This window comes from Epargyreus clarus, unplaced genomic scaffold, assembly GCF_041222505.1.
Source record: "Epargyreus clarus isolate Ecla_fem2 unplaced genomic scaffold, WU_Ecla_fem_2.2 ptg000008l, whole genome shotgun sequence".
Classification (NCBI taxonomy): domain Eukaryota; kingdom Metazoa; phylum Arthropoda; class Insecta; order Lepidoptera; family Hesperiidae; genus Epargyreus; species Epargyreus clarus.
In genome coordinates, this window is record NW_027332216.1 from 14853753 (window position 1) to 14871735 (window position 17983).

General features: G+C 38.3%; 1 protein-coding gene across 1 annotated transcript in view; it reads left to right on the forward strand.

Moving 5' to 3' along the window:
• LOC140744553 (uncharacterized) overlaps positions 1-15657 on the forward strand; it is a 48038-nt gene extending 32381 nt beyond the window's left edge. Inside the window, exons 2-4 of the mRNA XM_073076186.1 lie at positions 2562-2714; positions 14951-15062; positions 15439-15657. Of these exons, the coding sequence (XP_072932287.1) occupies positions 2571-2714; positions 14951-15046 (240 nt within the window). The 5' untranslated portion in view covers positions 2562-2570 and the 3' untranslated portion in view covers positions 15047-15062; positions 15439-15657. The remainder of the gene's footprint in view (positions 1-2561; positions 2715-14950; positions 15063-15438) is intronic.
• Positions 15658-17983: the final 2326 nt, after the last annotated feature.

Sequence of the window (17983 nt, forward strand, 5' to 3'; positions counted from 1 at the left end):
CGGCTACTATCTATTTTTCATACCCCTAAGTGATAAAAGTTGTTCACCCTTAACATTTTTTTATTTATATGGCAACACAACGTTTACCGGGTCAGCTAGTTAACACTAAATTCTCTTTTTATTCGACAAAATCGCCCACACTAATTCGTAATGCACGACTATATAAGTTATTTTTATACATAATTAGTTGTACCTAACATTTTCTGTACCCCTAAGATAAGTGAATACTAATTACTTGCAATTCACACATGTCGCTTATAAATCTACCTCACCTTTATGCGTTAAATGTCATTTTTTTCTTAGCCAGATAACGTTAGTACCTACGATCTTCAGAACAAACAAAACCGCCATTTGTAGAGTCCAATTAATTTGCAATATGCCGACGGAGTATTAATCACTGGCCGGTATACGTGTGATGTACAGCAGAGCAAGAAAATGGGTAATCCATTTTGACTGAACGCCGAAAAATGCCCGGCGAATATTAAAGGCTTACGTCACAAGCGGATAGCGTTTTTGAAAATACATTTTTCTTTTTTTAATACAGTATAGAACTAGCAGACGAGCATGCAGTCCACCTGACGTTAAGTAGCTACTGCCGTCCATAAACATCTGAAATCAACTCCATTAAAGACCACATTCCCGATCTCAAGTCGTCCGTAAATGCGTCACTATCCCTGAAGCCTAATCTGGAGCCTAATTGTATTAGATATTCCTACCTAATTAGACTAATTCTATTTGTATTAAAATCTAATTGTATTAGATATTCCTACCTGAGGTCGGCCACAGATACGCCGCTACTCCTGAGGACTAAGCTGGAACGCCTCGGAAAAGTATGTCTCCCTTATGTCTCCCTTCAAACCAGAATACAGCAGCGTTTAACACTGCGGTTATAAGGCAGAAATAGGTGTGGCGGTGGTGCCGCCGGAATCGAACCTCAGAGGGTCTACCTTCAAAATGTTCAATGTTCTACGTAACCGCTACCTGTCGTGAATTGTACCGAACGCTACAACGTCCATCTCATATTACGTTTACTGTTAATAACTGTACTGACTCAAGTTGCTACAATTTCGGACAGCTTTTTTTAATTACTTACCGACCACGAAGACAAGCTGGTGTAACCCGTTCTAATAAATAATGGAATCAAGATTTTGATTTTTTTTTTAAATAAGAAAACTGACTGCATAAATGCATTGTAACAAACAATTTGTAAGTGCCGCCGTTGGCCTATACAAAAATAAAATAAATATGTATATAAATATATATTTATTTTGTTATTTATTATTATGTTATTTTGAAATAACGTCAATTATCGTTAATCAATCTCTCTCACAGTTTGAGCGATATTTTACAATTACTGCATACTAGAAATTGACAACCTTGTAGCAGATCTATCGTAGGCAATGGATAGATTAAGTGTTAATAAGCGGGAAGTCGTTTATGCCATGCCGAAAAATAAAGAATAACATATGCTATTTTGATTTTGTTAAATTCTAATTTATCCAAAGTCACTCGTGCTATCAGAGCAATTTAACGACATCTCATATTTTAAAATTTGTCAAATCATTTGGGTTGTAAAGTGTGTTAAAAATTGGCAATCCACGTACACGACCGAATAACATTACCCTCCTTTTGTCGGGTAAAAATAGTGGCTATTGTATATCCTACTTATTCATACAATATAAAGAGAACAAAAGGTAAATATTAAAGTCAATTGCCATTTTTGATTACAATTTTATTGGAACCAGTTACACCTACCATTTTATTAAACAACCGCTCTACATATAAACGATCATTGGGGCGCCATTTTTTCGTTTCGACAGATAAAAAATGTCTTTGTATTTGCTTCTCGCACGTTTAATTCGGTTTTTATAAGTTTTTTTTGCAAAAACAGTAAAAAATAATCCACTTTTTATTTACCTACTGTACAATTTTTAAAAAACATCTGCTCAGTTTTTGTATCGCTACTGGACATCTTCATTTGTTGTTGTTGAGCTTTCGAGAAAAGCTATTTCCGAAAGCTCAATCGTTACTCTATAACTGTGTTTTGGTACCATAAATGATATTTTGATTTTAATGTGTGCAATATTTAGAAAATCCCTTCGACGCCACGGTTATCGTATTAGTTCGATCTGTATTAGGTTTCGGTTCGTTCTCGGGTCAGGTAAATGTCTTAATAATAGTATTTTCTGATTGTTCATTTACTTTTTACCTAAATGGGGAACGTTATGTTTTTCTAGCATATAGTATCTATCTACGTGCACCTCATCATTATTTCTCATAATACTCATGATTTTAATACGTAAGATATCGTTGGATTCTACTTACTTATAGGAGTGACAGGCTATATTGTAAGGCAGTCGGTTTTTTTTTATAATAATGTCATAATAAAACTCGTAATGTCAATTGTGAAAGTCAATTGTAGAGCTCTACAATCACTCAAATAGAAAGTCAGACAAATATACTATCCACAATCATATCTAACTTCTAAAAATGCTAAATAAAGAGCACTTTTTCAAACAGCAAATATATAGCCAAACTCAATCCCCCCTCAAAATTTCCAGATATACAGCATGTCCCAAAACTGCAAGTCGACGTACACGGCGGCGACGACTCGGGACGCGAACAACAACACCCTGTACCATGGGGCCGCGGGCGCGGGGTACAACGCACGGGGGTACACTCCCCCCAGCGTCACCAGTAATGGGAATTACCAGGTAATTACTGTAGCTAACTAAACCTAGCTTTGGGTATTATTAAGCTTAGGTAGCAACGCAACTACCGACCTCATTTCAAGAAGGTGGTAGAACCCTTTGTGGTTCGACTACGGCGGCACCACCGCCACAACTATTTCTGCCTTATAACAGCAGTGTTAAGCGCTGCTGTGTTCTGATTTAAGGGGTGTGGTAAGGGAGACATACTTTTTCGCTGCGTTCCAGCTTATTCCTCGCGAGTAGCGGCGCATCTGTGGCCGACCTTAGGTAGGAATATCTAACTCAATCTTGGGTTGATTACACATGTCCATGGGCGACAGTAGCCACTTACTATCAGGTGGACTGCATGCTCGTCTGCTACTCCTATTATAAAAAAAAAGTTCATTCTAGTTTATATTATTTGAGGTAAACAGATGCCTATAGGTGGCACTGACATACTATCAAGTGAACTGCATGCTCGTTGACAATTAGTATTTTTAAATATTAAAGTGGCAAACGATCATTCAGTTTATCTGATGGTAAGTGGCATCTGAAGCTCATGGGCTGTAATCAACCCCAGATAAGATGAAATTCCTACCTAAGGTTGGACACAGATGTGTTGCAACCCTAAAGACTAAGTTGGAACGCCTGGAACGAGTATGGCTTCTTTTAATCACTTTTCAAACCTAAACACAGCAACGCTTAACACTGTTATTGTTAGGCAGAGGCAGTGGTGCCTCCAGGGTCGAATTACAATGGGTTCTTCTACATTCAAAGCTTTAAGGATACCAACGGCTCTACTGACCTTAGATAGGACTTTATATTATGTAGAGTTAATTACAGATGTCTCTGGGCGACTTACTATATGGCCGGTATGCTTATTTGCAAGTTCAGTCCAAAGAAAAGCTATAAACACTGCTTTCAGCACATTTTCCATCAATTTATCATTACATCCCAATATCAAAAAACTGAATCTATGAATAGATTCGACCTCACGTAACTAAATCTATATAGGCAACATATTACAAGCTATTAAGTTGCCATAATAACAGGCATGTTGCATTATCCACATATTACAATTAGTGAGTAATAACGTTGTTAGCGATGACGTCAGCGACCTCATTAACGTAACGTATTTAACGTGATAACGGCTAAATCCAATTATGAAACGAAAATCCCCATTGTTCCGTTAAATTTTTTAATATTAAAGGTCATAAGTAACTAATGATTTGTAAGTAGATTTTGTAATATCATAAAATTACTGTCCCACTGTTGGGCACGGGTTTCCGAATCAGAAGGTTTAAGCCATAGCCGCGCTTGCCAAGTGCGGTATGGACTTTATACATCGTTGAAAAGTCTTTAAGAACTCTTAGAAAATAAACATTTCCTCACGATTTTCTTTATCATTCACTTAAATGATTATTAACTTATTATACGCACGTTACTTCTAAAAATCTTAGGTTTGGTGTTTAAGCCAGGGATTCAAACCTCGAACTACGCAATTGAAAAACTAGATTCCAATTTCTAGACTATCACTTCTTATAAACATATGTTTTAGCTCTACGCATTATTATTTTAAATACGGAACCTTTCGTGCCCGACTCGCACGTGACTGCATTTTTCCATCAGTCATTTTCTCGCAGGACGAACCATTTATACAAAACATATATTATTATGTATCGTATATTATATCGTTTAGGAAAATTATAGTCCTGCAGTTGCAATTAATTTATGTAGAGTGTTACACATAGCACGATACCCATATATCTAATTTATTTATACTATTTTTTATAATATAGGAATAGCAGACGAGCATGCAGTCCAGTGATGGTAAGTACTACCGCCCATGTACATCTGTAATCAACTCCAGATCGGATTAGATCTTCCTACCTGAGGTCGGTCACAAATGCGACGCTACCCCTAAGCACTAAGCTGAAATACCTCGTAGGTCTCCCTTATCACAGAAATAGGTGTGGTGGTGTCGCCGGAGTTGAACCACAAGGTTCTACCACCTTCGTTAATTAATCTAGAATGTTACACAGAGCACATTACGCATATATCTAATTTATTCATAGAAATCCGAGACCTAACCTAAGGTAATAAACTTTACAAACATTATTATTCTAAGCTATTTGTAATCGCTATCATTGGTATCATTATATCATATTTTTATCAATATAATTTATTTATCTTAACAGGAAATTGATGTGCAGGCGTGTTAGTTGATAATGTGCATACATTAATTCATTATTACTAAGTACTCGGTTAAGGTATGTCTCACTCTGAGCGAGTAACGCATTGATTAAGAACCTATTTTATCGTAAGAATTTTTCTTTCTATTCTTTTAGTGGACTACGATTACCTATAGGTACGTGGCAATTTTAATTTTAAAAGTTCCATATAGAAATTTAACTAACTATAACGAACCGTTTACAAAGAATACAAGAAAGCCGAAAAGTTAATTAAAACTTTACATGATAATTATGTATTATATCAAATCGTAACCGAGATTCTGCATAGAATTAAACAGGAAATATAGGGAACATTTTTCTATTTTTGCTATAGATTTCGGCAACAATCATCTGGAATAACGAAGTGTAACTCAGATATTCTAATATTTACGTATTGCTTGTATTTCACCAAACATCGCTTGCTATCAAACAAGTGCTAAAACACTTAACATACAGTACAAGAGGTACATTAATAATTTATAAATACGGAAATGCGTTACATTAGACCTGTCTGTCTGTGTGTCAATAATTGGGAATGGAATTGGGTTACGTTGTGCAAGCGAGCGACCCAATCACTAGCGATTGACAGTTGCTGATAAGAGATGGCGCTGCATTAAATCTTGGAATGCCACAGATAAAATATTTATACGCTTTTTTATAATAAGGTGGTATTTTCTTGTAGATAAGGTCTGTAGCGTAGAAAAACATAATAATTATTATATTTTTTTTTTACATTCTTACTTAGTGTAAAAATATTTTGATGACCCGCGTGGCGGAGCGGTCACCACACCGGTCTGACGCGCAAAGGGTCCCGGGTCCGATCCCCGGCCAGACAGATATCTAAATGATGAATTTTGATTTCTGTTTCTGGGTCTGGGTGTTTGTGTATTTGTCTATGTGTGTGTCCGTGGCATCTACGACACAGGGAATCCTAGTGTGGGGCTGTGAGTGTAGAAAGCGTTAATATTTTTAATTGAATTCTATGAAGTTGAATAAAATAGAATAAACGTATATTTTTTGTCTATATCTACTTTGGTAAACTTAAACAGTTACTGGTGAAAAACTTTAGTAGTCATGTAAGACTCAGTATATATTATTTAAAAAAGTATATGCAAAAACAGGACTAAAATTCATATACCCCTATCAGTTGTATTAAAATTTAGTAGAATATTGATTTTTTATCACAGTACAAAGCCTATCAAATTATCCTTTATGTTAAAGAATATTGGCAACAAAAAAATCATACATATTCAAATCGAGAGCACATGCTCTCATAAAAAATATTTTTATATATTATTTCGAAAGTGTAGTGCTTATAAGGTAGCACGGAATTTTGTTTTTTACACCGGTAATTGGTAAATGAACCGGTCAAGCGCGTTTTTTGCACGGTGGTTCCGTACTTACATACTTTCATTTAAATAATTTGCAAGTTAAATTAAATATTCCTTTAAATAAATCTAATTATTTTCATATTACCAGTGGATAATATCTGAGCTAAAAATGGAAACCAAAACAAAATTACGAGACTTTTTTGAATAAGATATTGATTTTCGTAAATATTTGTGCCCAGACTAATCGATCAGACTTTTAACATTTGTTCCTACAGACAATGAACACGCGTACTATGAGTACTCATGTATCTGGCGTGTTCATGAGTAGCAAACAAAATAATATTTTTCGATAGGATGTTTATGAAGAACTGTAAATAAAAACGGCCCAATTTAAAGGGAATACTATCCTTTGATCCCGCATTCCACGCGAGGGTCAAAGGGACCATGTTTATTATTTTCATTTTCATGTAAATATTATAATAGTAATTTACGAAACGGGATATAATATATTAAATCATTTATCCGTACGTATTAATTAATGGATTCGCATAAAAATTAGGAATTTGATGCCAATTGACAAATGTAATAATCATTGTAAAGAAATAAAATTTGCTTTTTTTCTATTTAAGGACTTTCTTATGTACACATTTCCTTACTTATTTATTTACTTTTTAATTTGGTCTGTTTCTTGTTATTGTTCGATTCCAATTGACATGAATTGGACTCCCAATTTTGGTTCCAATTATTGCATGCAGATCCCTAAATCCCGTTTCTGTCGATGTACCTTGATTCCACTGGCCGGTGCTCTGCTTAAGATGATAATTACGAAATGTAGAGCGACGCCGCCGTGCAAAATGAGTTAAGGCGGAGCCGAATATATTATTTTAGCGTAGCTTATTCAAATAATTAATAACATGTCATTACATAAACTTAAAAAGGTGCTATGGAATAAGTGATAGCAAAACAATACATTCTATTAACGTATTTTATTGTGAATGATATGGAGAAAATGTATCTATATTTGTACGAATGCTCAAATGACTGACATGTTAGGCGACAATCTTAGTCTTCAGCAGTGCAAACGCACCTGCCATCGTTTTCGAGTAAAACCTGTTGTAAGTGGAGTTGGTGACAGAGTTGGGAGACATACTTTTCCGACGCGTTCCAGCTTAGTCCTCAGGGGTAGCGGTGCATATGGGGCCGACCTCAGATAGGAATATCTAATCTTATCTGGGGTTGATTACAGATGTCAACGGGCGGTAGTAGCCACTTGCGATCAGGTGTACTACATTCTCGCCTGCTACTCCTATATTATAAAAAAAGGTGGTTACAAATGTCCATGGACAACAGTAAGCACTGTAAACTCGCTTACTACAATATTTTAGAAATACAAACGTTTTAGTCGTTACTTATAATCAAACGTAACCTCCTAAATAAAAATGCCACAAGATTTTAAACGTAGTTTGTTTATAAATTAGGTATTTTCTACCCAGCTTCAATACTTTTAGATCCAGTACGAAACTACCATAGTCGCATAACACAATTAAAACACGTTAAAAAAGTACATCACAATGGTTTTAAATTCAGTTAGTTATTGAGCTTAAAATAGTTGGTATTTTATAAGTTTCGGTATGAGCTATGAAACAGTTAGCGATGTAATAACGAAAATTGTTTGAGCTAAGAATATAGTTTTTGCATCGCTTAAGCGGGCATTGCAATCCATAGAATTTCATAATTGTTTCAAACTCATTGAAATTTAATATAACTATAGATCTTTATTACACTGAAAAATCTAGAATCTCTGTTAAACTGATTATAGCCACATATATTCCCAGCAGTTCAAATTCATTGTGGCAGAAAAAAATCAAACTTTATGTTATTGAAACTTCACACATACTCACTCTAAAATAGTTAGTTTCTTTCATTAATTCGATAAAACAGTCCTCCAACCCCAAATAGGATTGGAGTTCTGATGTCATCTACATGTTTTGCTACCCCTGAGGACAAGTTGTAACTCCTCCTATAAGTGTTTCTTCCTGTCACACCCTTCAAACCAGAATACAGCAGCGTTTAACGATTTTATTATAAGGCAGAAGTAGGTGTGGCGGTGGTGCATCCGGAATGACACCACAAAAGAAAAATCCGGTACGCGTGCCTGGGATTTGAACCCCAGACCCCTAACGAGAGCCTTTACATGCCACTAAGCAATACCTGTTAAATGATGCCGTTATAAAATAAAACAAATATAAACAGAGAAATTCAAGCAGAATTTTGGAAATACGTAGCTTTGAATTAGCCCCATTGCGCTGTAATGGGAGAGGTTTATAAATTTTTAGTGCAAACCATAAAATAATGAGTAGCGTCAAAGCAGTGCCTTAACAACCTTTCTCCAATACCATAAACGGAATAGCGACCCTAATTAGGGTTGCCAAAACCATCTACATTGTATTTTTTTTTTTAGGGCAGAAATTTTGTGGTTCGACAGAGATCAGATGAGTACACCAATGCCACACATAAGTGTCTTTCTTACTCGTATTAGTAATTTTGTTGTTTTGTTCTGGTTTAAAGAATGTGGCAAGGTAGAGAATACTAAGATGGAATGCCTCATCATTCCAACTTTTATAGACTTAACCACGAAAATTCAGGTGAAGCGCCTTAGAAACGAATGCAGGCACCCAGCATTATTTTCATAGACCTACACTAGAATTTTTACACTACACCTTACGTCACACAAACACCCAGACCCAGAACAGAAAGTCAAATTTAGATCATTACCTGACCGGGAATCGAACCTGGAACCTTACGTATAGTCATTTACACGTATACTTAGTGAACCAGCATCATTTAGGTACAGTTTAATTTGTACATGTGTTGTGACAGCCCTGTCTAATTGTGCTCGTTGTTAATTTCGACAGAGCGATCCCCTTTAACGAGGAACACCTCCGTGGGGTAACATTCTGCTACTGAGCGGCTCGTTTACACGTGCAAGTCTACTTACTTGTTCACTGGCTTTAAATTTGTAACGTACTCTTTATATTATACAAGTAGCGAACGACTACACTACTCCTAATGGTTAAAAGCGATCTCTTTTAACGAACACCTCCATGGGGTAGCATTCTGCCGCACGGCAGCTCGTTTACACGTACCAGTGTTCTCGCTTGTTCACTGGCTTCAAATTTGTGACTTAGTCTCGTTGTTTATTGTAGAAATAGCAAAGAGAATCAGTTCCCTTGATGGTTGGTGGCCTCTGCCGCCCATTTGTTATCAACTTTAAATAAGATAACAGTCCTTATTGCAGCCGCAGGTGAGTTGCTTCCCTGAAGACAAAGTCAGCCTTGTACACGCCTCGAATAAGTATGCCTCCCTTACTACACCATTTAAATCAGAACAGAAGCACTTAACACCGCTGTTATTAAGCAGAAATAGGTGTAGCGTTGATGCCAAAAAATCTAACCAAGTTTGTACTGTACACGCTCATTTACTTTATATCGATGTGTTTATGTGAATCGACTCATGATCAATGTTTTGATACTTTTGGAATTGTAAACCAGTCTACAGTCCACCTCATGGGCACTGGTCACTGCCGCCTATGGTCATCTGTTACCCACCCCCATATATAACAGGAGTTTTATATAAAGATCAGATGCATTGCTATTCCTAAGTACAAATATGGTCGTTTTGGTAAATATAGGCTACAGACGTCCATGGGTGACAGTAAACACATAGTAGTCTAAATATATATAACTCAAAGGTGACTGACTGACATAGTGATCTATCAACGCACAGCCCAAACCACTGGACGGATCGGGCTGAAAATTGGCATACAGGTAGATGTTATGACGTAGGCATCCGCTAAGAAAGGATTTTGATCAATTCTACCCCCAAGGGGATAAAATAGGGGATGAAAGCTTGTATAAATTTTCTTGGTTAATAAGATTACTTCGTAACGCGAACGAGCCGCGGGCAATAGCTCGTATCAGATAAACTGAATGATACGTATACTAAATCAATCTCATACGAAAACTGTAGCAACAAGCAACTCGCCCAACCACTAACCACACGTGAACACACCTAAAAGTTGTTGTTTGCTAAATTACTGTAATAGGATTTTGTTCTTTCGTGTTAGGTGATTAGAGCCACACTGCCTTGTTACGTTTAAGAGCGGTGTAGCATTTACTAAACCTCCTTTTTCAACGAATTTACGTGGAGAACGTAGTTAGTTGTTAGTGGTAGTTTGTTGCACACTTTTGAGCTATGTTTTACGATCGTAAACTGAAACTGCTGTAAGATCCCCATGTGTACAAGAGAATGTGTTTTGTATGTATTATGTTAGTGTGTTAGTAAAAGAATAATATGTACCTACACTATACAGTGTACACTTGTTACCGTAAATAATGTACTTAATGTAAATTGACGGTTTTTGTACGCTTCTTATTTTCACACAGTACCTATTTAAAAATGTAAAGTTGGTTAGCAATTAAACAAATAATTATGCCACTTAGACACACTAACACAAATTATATCTACATCGTCTGCTAAAAGAAAATCAAAATTAATTGCATAGTTGACTGTGCATAGTCTCCATTTTTTATAATTTATTAAATAGTATTCAAAGACTGCGGTGGGAAATGTGTTTCGAGCACCCTCCCCCAAACGACTTAACCGATTTTAACCTATGAGGATATTTCATCTAAATTGTGAGAGTGATATAAACTACATTAGTTCCTTTCTTACTTAATTAAAGCAGTGATAGCCTAGTGGTTAAGAGACTCGGCCTTTCGATCGAGGGGTCCGAGGTTCAAATCCCAGGCACGCACCTCTGATTTTTAAAAGTTATGTGCGTATTAGAGATTAATTATCACTGGCTAAACGGTGAAGTAAAACATCGTGAGGAAACCTGCATATCTGAGAGATTTATTAAAAAAAATCTCAAAGGTATGTGAAGTCTACCAATACGCACTTAGCCAGCGCGGTGGACTATGGCCTAATCCTTCTCATTATGAGAGGAGATCCGTGCCCAGCAGTGGGACAGTAATGGGTTGTTCATGATCTATATTTTTTGGTCTGAGTGGTAGCATAACAATTTAGTTAGCAATATTAAACTCGAGTCTGTTTTTTGTAAGTTACAAACACAAAGATGCACATACATGATGCATCATTATGGCGCAACGGTTCCTCTGATTTCGCCACTTCCACTTCTGTGCTAATGTCATTCAGTTTAGGTGTATCTTGCATCTGCGAAACTGTGTCATCGAACGTGGGTATCATCGGAGCCCCTACGCCCCTGTTAGGGTTGCCACCCTTTTTTAAAAATAGTATTTTTTTATTCATTACAGATCCAAAATCTTATATATAAAATTCTCGTGTCACAATGTTAGTTACCGTACTCCTCCGAAACGGCTTTACCGATTTTCACCTAATTTTATATGCTTAATCAGTAGGTCTGAGAATCGGCTACTATCTATTTTTCATACCCCTAAGTGATAAGGGTTGTTCACCCTTAACATTTTTGTTATTTATATGGCAACACAACGTTTGCCGGGTCAGCTCGTAGACAACTAAGTAATACACACTCGTATATTAGTTACTTCCACCGACACCCCTGTCACTAGGGTTGCCACCCTTTCTATAAAAAATAGTATTTCCTTCAGATGTATTACAGATCAAAGGAAATATAAATAATATGCTTTCTCCGCCGACTCATTGTTCGCCGACATATTCTATCTAATACGTTACTTACCAAAAATCGACATATTATGACAATTTCTTTATACTAGATTTATCTTGTAAAATGACTGTCTTTGGTAGGTTAAATGTGGATAGATTGATTATTAATAATGGGCGGAAGACTAGATACGGTTTTCTGATTACTTTTTGCTATTTAAAAATATTGAAAACCAGTACGGAATGGATTTTGAGGGAGGTCCATGATATCTGGATTAGCCATGAAAATATGGTATTTTTATAGTATCTTTTATAGTCGGTTATGGTATCTTATATGGGTGGCAACCCTCCCTGTAACCTAAATACATAAATAGGACGGCCGTAGATCCTCACGCTAATATGAACGTTTAGCGAAGGGGAAAAAGGCTTTTCTGTTACGGCTCTAGCACGCATATGTCTGCTTCAGCATCATCATGCCACTACCGACTCACTGCTGGGCCCGAGTCTCCTGTTACAATAATGAGACTTTATCCTTGTTGTTTTACCATAAAGCTCCAACTCTAGGATCCTTTGAAATGATGATAGGATGATGACTTTAAGATTCGACTCCGAGGCCTCTACCAATCCCTATTTCTACATAATTACAGTAGTCATAAGCGCCACTGTTGTGATTTGTGTGCCAGTGATAGCCTTTTTTTTTTTTTTTTTTGGTTACGAGGGGGAAACCTTCAAAAGGTACCCTGTGCCGTGGGAGCGGCACGGGGTTATGTGGGATTCTTACCGCACTAAAACCCCCCCGGTGGCCGTCCTCTGCGCTGCGTAGAGGACTCCGGGATCTCCAGAGGAACGCAACCGGAGTCCTCTTAGCGCGTTGCCCCATCGGGCTCCTCCCAGGTGAGCGTGGCGCTCGCCACACCGTCTGGTGTGCACAACGGTATGCGACCACACATACCGCCGTCCTTCCCGGGGTCGCTGTCCGGGCGGTTCGAGCTCCCACTCTTACGACCCGCAACCCCGGAAGCTCCTTTTAGTCGCCTCTTACGACAGGCAGGAGATACCGTAGCCCTATTCTGGTCCCGGAACTACAGGGACCCCGCGCCGGTGGGCGTTATGTACGCCCGCGGCGACTTCTCCTCCGAGCGGGTTCAGCGCGCTCCCTAGCTCGCTCGGCGTCTTCCTTCGCGGACATGACTATGTCGCAGAAGGTGATCATGCCCTCCCAGGCTTCGCTGCGCTGAACCATCGCCCCAACAATGGCCGCTGGAGACAGGTCGGGTCCCACTTTTGACACGAGGATCCGCCGCTGAGACTCCCACGCTGGGCAGTACTGCAGCGTGTGCTGTGCGGAATCCTCGTGGTGCCCGCAATGATGGCACTGGGCCGTCTCTTCCCTCTGTATCCTATTCAGATACTCACCGAAACAGCCATGTCCGGTGAGTATCTGGGTCAACCGAAAGGTGACACGACCTTTGGCAATGAGCCAAGCCCGAAAGTTCGGTACGATAGCATCGACCACTCGTTGGCGTATGTTACGTGGTTCCAATAGCCGATCTCGCCAGCACCTCAGAGCGCGCCACCTGGCTCTCCTCCGAAGCACTTCGACCGTTTCTTCAGTGAAGGGTTCAGTCCTCTGGCGGAGGACGCGGATCTTATTAAAGACCCGTGCATCCATATCCGCCAGAATGTCCAGGGGCGGAAACCGCCCCAGGACTGTCGCCGCCTCGTACGATATGGTACGATACCCCCGGGCGACTCTGATCGCGATCGTACGTTGCGCGGAGTTAAGTTTCCGCGCAAGGCGCCGGCAGCCAGACAACCTGTCCGACCATACCGGCGCACCGTAGAGCGCGATCGAGCGTATCACACCCGCGTAGAGGCGGCGGACTTCTTCCCTTGGTCCCCCGAGATTTGGCAGCAGTCTGTGCATTGCACCCGCTACCTTATGAATCCGGGGGACGAGACGATCAAAGTGCTCGTTGAAGCGCCAGCGGCCGTCCAGTGTTAGGCCAAGGTACTTCATGTACCCGCCTATCCGGACGTCCGTATCACCGACACGCACTGAGGTCTCAGCTGGTACGACACTCGGCCTGCGGCCGTGTAACCACATCGCCTCGGTTTTATGGGACGCTATCTGGAGGCCCAACCTGTGAATATTCTCTATGACGCGTGCCACCCCGAGCTCTGCTAGCCGAACCGTCCTACTGAAACACTCCCCTTCAGTGAGGACGAGGGTGTCATCGGCATAGCATACGATGCTCACTCCATCCGGGAGCACCGTTCTCAGCACCGCGTCATAAGCGATATGTGCCAGTGATAGCCTAGTGGTTAAGAAACTCGGCCTCTCGATCAAAGGGGTCAGAGGTTCAAATCCCAGGCACGCACCTCTGATTTTCAAAGTTATGTGCGTATTACAAATTAATTATCACTTGATATAACTACGGTGTAGAGAAACATCGTGAGGAAACCAGCATAACTGAGATTAAAAAAATAAAAAACAAAAAAAAAAATCTCGAAGGTGTATGAAGTCTACCAATACGCACTTGGCCAGCACGGTGGACTATCGCCTAATCTTTCTCATTATGAGAGGAGACCCGTGCCCAGCAGTGGGACAGTGACGGATTGATGATGATGTTCTGATTTGAAATGGATGGTAAAGGAGAGGCACTTACACAAGCCAACATAGTCCTAAGGGGTTGCAATGAATCTATGGCTGACCACAGACAGTCCTTAAGCGGTTCAAACTCGCTTACTACTTCAATTTAAGAAAAAAACATAATTACTTAGAAAATTATTTGGAATAACAATGCATTGTATTTGTTTACCGTTAAAATTCCAAGATTTTTACTTCTGAGTTCTGACCAATTACGTACATCTATTACGCTATTAATCTTTGTTCGACGAATAATATTCGATTCTATTATTGACTATTGTCTAACCAAATAAATAAAAAACGAGTGCGTAACATGTGAGCAAATATTAAATATCGTCATACCATTACACAAACGCACAATCTAACATACATCGTGTATTACAGCATGTGACGGCGAAAGTACTCTTCGGGAGCGTGAGCGCGATCAATGACCTCAAGCGGCAAGAGAAGGCCGGGCGCGACGAGCGGCGGACGCACTAGCGACATCTATCCACGGGTACGTACAACTATTTTGTGTAGTAGTGTCGTAAGTAGTTCGTTGTGTTGTTAATAGATGGCGTTGTAAACAATGTACAAATGTTTATATAGTTCAGAAAACTATACAAACTTTTTATACATTTTTTGTATACTCTTAAAAAAAGAGAGAGACAAAAATAATAACGGATAATAAAAACAATCCATTAGTTATTACATAAATTAAATTATTAAACTTTCTCTGTACTCTTCATTACATTAATGTTTTCTGAACGCCATCTAGTGTCAACTTTGGAAACCACGTCGATCTTCTGCTACTTACCTAGTTAACTTAACTGCTACTAGATGGCGTTGATACATCTCACTTGTAATAAATGTAGTTTTCTTTATTTTTTCAGGTTCTGAAAATGTGATAAGAAAATTAATGGAAGCTACGGTGTGATCTCGAATGACAGAGTAATGTTACGTCCATAAAATATATATTTGTGTTTTAGATATAAAATAAATAACTACCTACTGTTAAAATTAAATACTCTGATTTTATATGTAACTTTAGTATAGGACTTAGATTTTATTGTTTAGAGAAGTGAACAATAAATAAAATAAGTTTTCTATTCCTTATTATTTTTATTCTTAGTTACACACGTACTTTCTTATTGTCTTGTATTATAACATTATTATTATTTTGAACTTAAACAAAAAACAAAAAAATAGAGACGAAGTACTCAGAAGTTTTAATAGGGCTTCTTAAGAAATCTTAGGACGACTGCACTTCCTGCTTTGCCGGATTTGTCCTAGTTTAGAAAGCACTGGATGCTACATATCTGAGCAATATACCTATTTATACGAACCAGATATAATAATATGGAAACATAAAACTAATTCTGTAAAAACAACATATAGAGAGGTACGTACGCACCTAAATACGTACTTGCACCTTCATGGACCAAGACTTTAATAATATAAATTTAAGATGTAGAACCCTCTGTGGTCCCAATACAGAGACACCACCTATTTCTGCCTAGATTTACAAGAATACAAAAAGAGTTTATTAAAACTTTATTGTAAATATAGAGGTTACAAAGGGCGAACTTAATGCCTAGTGGCATTCTCGGTGTTCTGGTTCAAAGAGTGTGGTAAGCCCAGCACTACACTAATACTACAAGGCGAAGTTGGTCGCATATGCATTGACTGAGCCTGATGACTAAGTTGAAACTCCTCAGGTATCCTATATAGGTACCACATCCACCAAAGCGGAGCATAGCAGTGCTTCAATGCAGTGGAGTAATTGTAAATACTATTATATGAAATTTTACACAGAAATTCTGCTCTCACCGCTTTACAATGGTCTAAAGCCTTTTAGCCTTCATAAGTAGTACTAACTAAGGGAGTTAGCCAGCATCGCTAGTTAAAAGTTACATTGTTAAGGTTATGCGCATATATCTACGGATATCTGGATATGAGTACCCACTGCATAGATTAGTAAAGATTACTCACTCCTAACAAGAAAATGTACCCAGTTTTGAGAATTGAAATAGTTGCGTAAAAAAGTTTTGCCACGTCTCCGTGCTAAAATGTCCCTAAAATATTTGAAATAATTATTTATTTATTATGTAAATTACGCAGTATTAGTTATTTATTCGTAAATTTTCTCTAAAAATGTTTTATTTGTCAAGAATTCAAAAAAAGAACTTACTAATAAGCCGTTTGTGGCTTCATTCAATTTCAAGGCGGCGAAGTATCTTTACTAATCTATGACCCACTGTAGAATAAAGCAGGACTGCGTTCATCTACGTTCGACTACGGCAGGATTATGTTCAAATATTTTATTAATGTACTACCTAACACGTTTTTATAATTCCGTACCCAAATGGTAAAAACGGAACCCTATTACTAAGCCTCCGCTGTCCGTCCGTCTGGCTATCTGTCCGTCTGTCACAGTGCTCTATATCTAATTATTACGGAGTATGCCGCTATAACATATAATACTAAAAAAAAATGAGAGACGCCATACAAGAAATAACAATTTTTAGACGTTTTTCGCACTATCTACCTCGTACAATCTAGATAGTTCAAATTTTCACAATGCATTTACTACTATACTACAAATACTAAAAATAAAAAATATGAATATTTTGGTGGTACGGAACCCTCCATGTCCGAGCTCAAGTTGCACTTGGCCAATTTATTTTCTTAACACGGTTCGAAAATTCGACAATGTAGAAAGAAAACATTCACTTCCGAAATTTTGTAGCCAAAACTCAGTTAAGATTATTTATAACAGGTCATTAGCTATACACTTAGATAGAAAAACTCGGCACTATAGATTAAGCAATTAAGGCTCTATGTAATCAGCCCAGTGCCAATAAGTAAGCCATAAAAATAGAGGGTAGGGTCACGCCACTAATGAAATAGGCAGCTCACGCACGCGCACGCAATACAGCCTTCATACCACCATAGGCTGTGTAAGGACTTATGATATAATTTGCAACATGGCTTAAAGAAAGGTAAGTGTAATTTGCAACGTTGAAAGTGGTGATAGCCTAATGGTTTGAAATTCGGATTCTCGTTTGAGGACGGGGGTTTGAATCCCAGACACAAAACTATGATTTTTGAATTATATCGTGCGTGTACGCACACGAGCCTGTGATTTTTAGCTAGCTTATTTCAAATGAATTATCATTTACTTACGGTGAAGGAAAACAACGTGACAAGACCTACATGATTTAGAGATTTGTAAAACAAATCGTTATGGAACACCGTACCGGACTCATGAATAGTATCGAAAAAAGCATCGAAACAAAATTATCAATTTCCGTGTACCTAGACTACATGCCGTTCTGGTAGAGAATCTGTGCCCAGCAGTAAAACCAAAAATAATAATTTGATGAAGATCATTACTTACTTTTCTATGAAACAAATACAGGTGTGTTTTCTATCCTA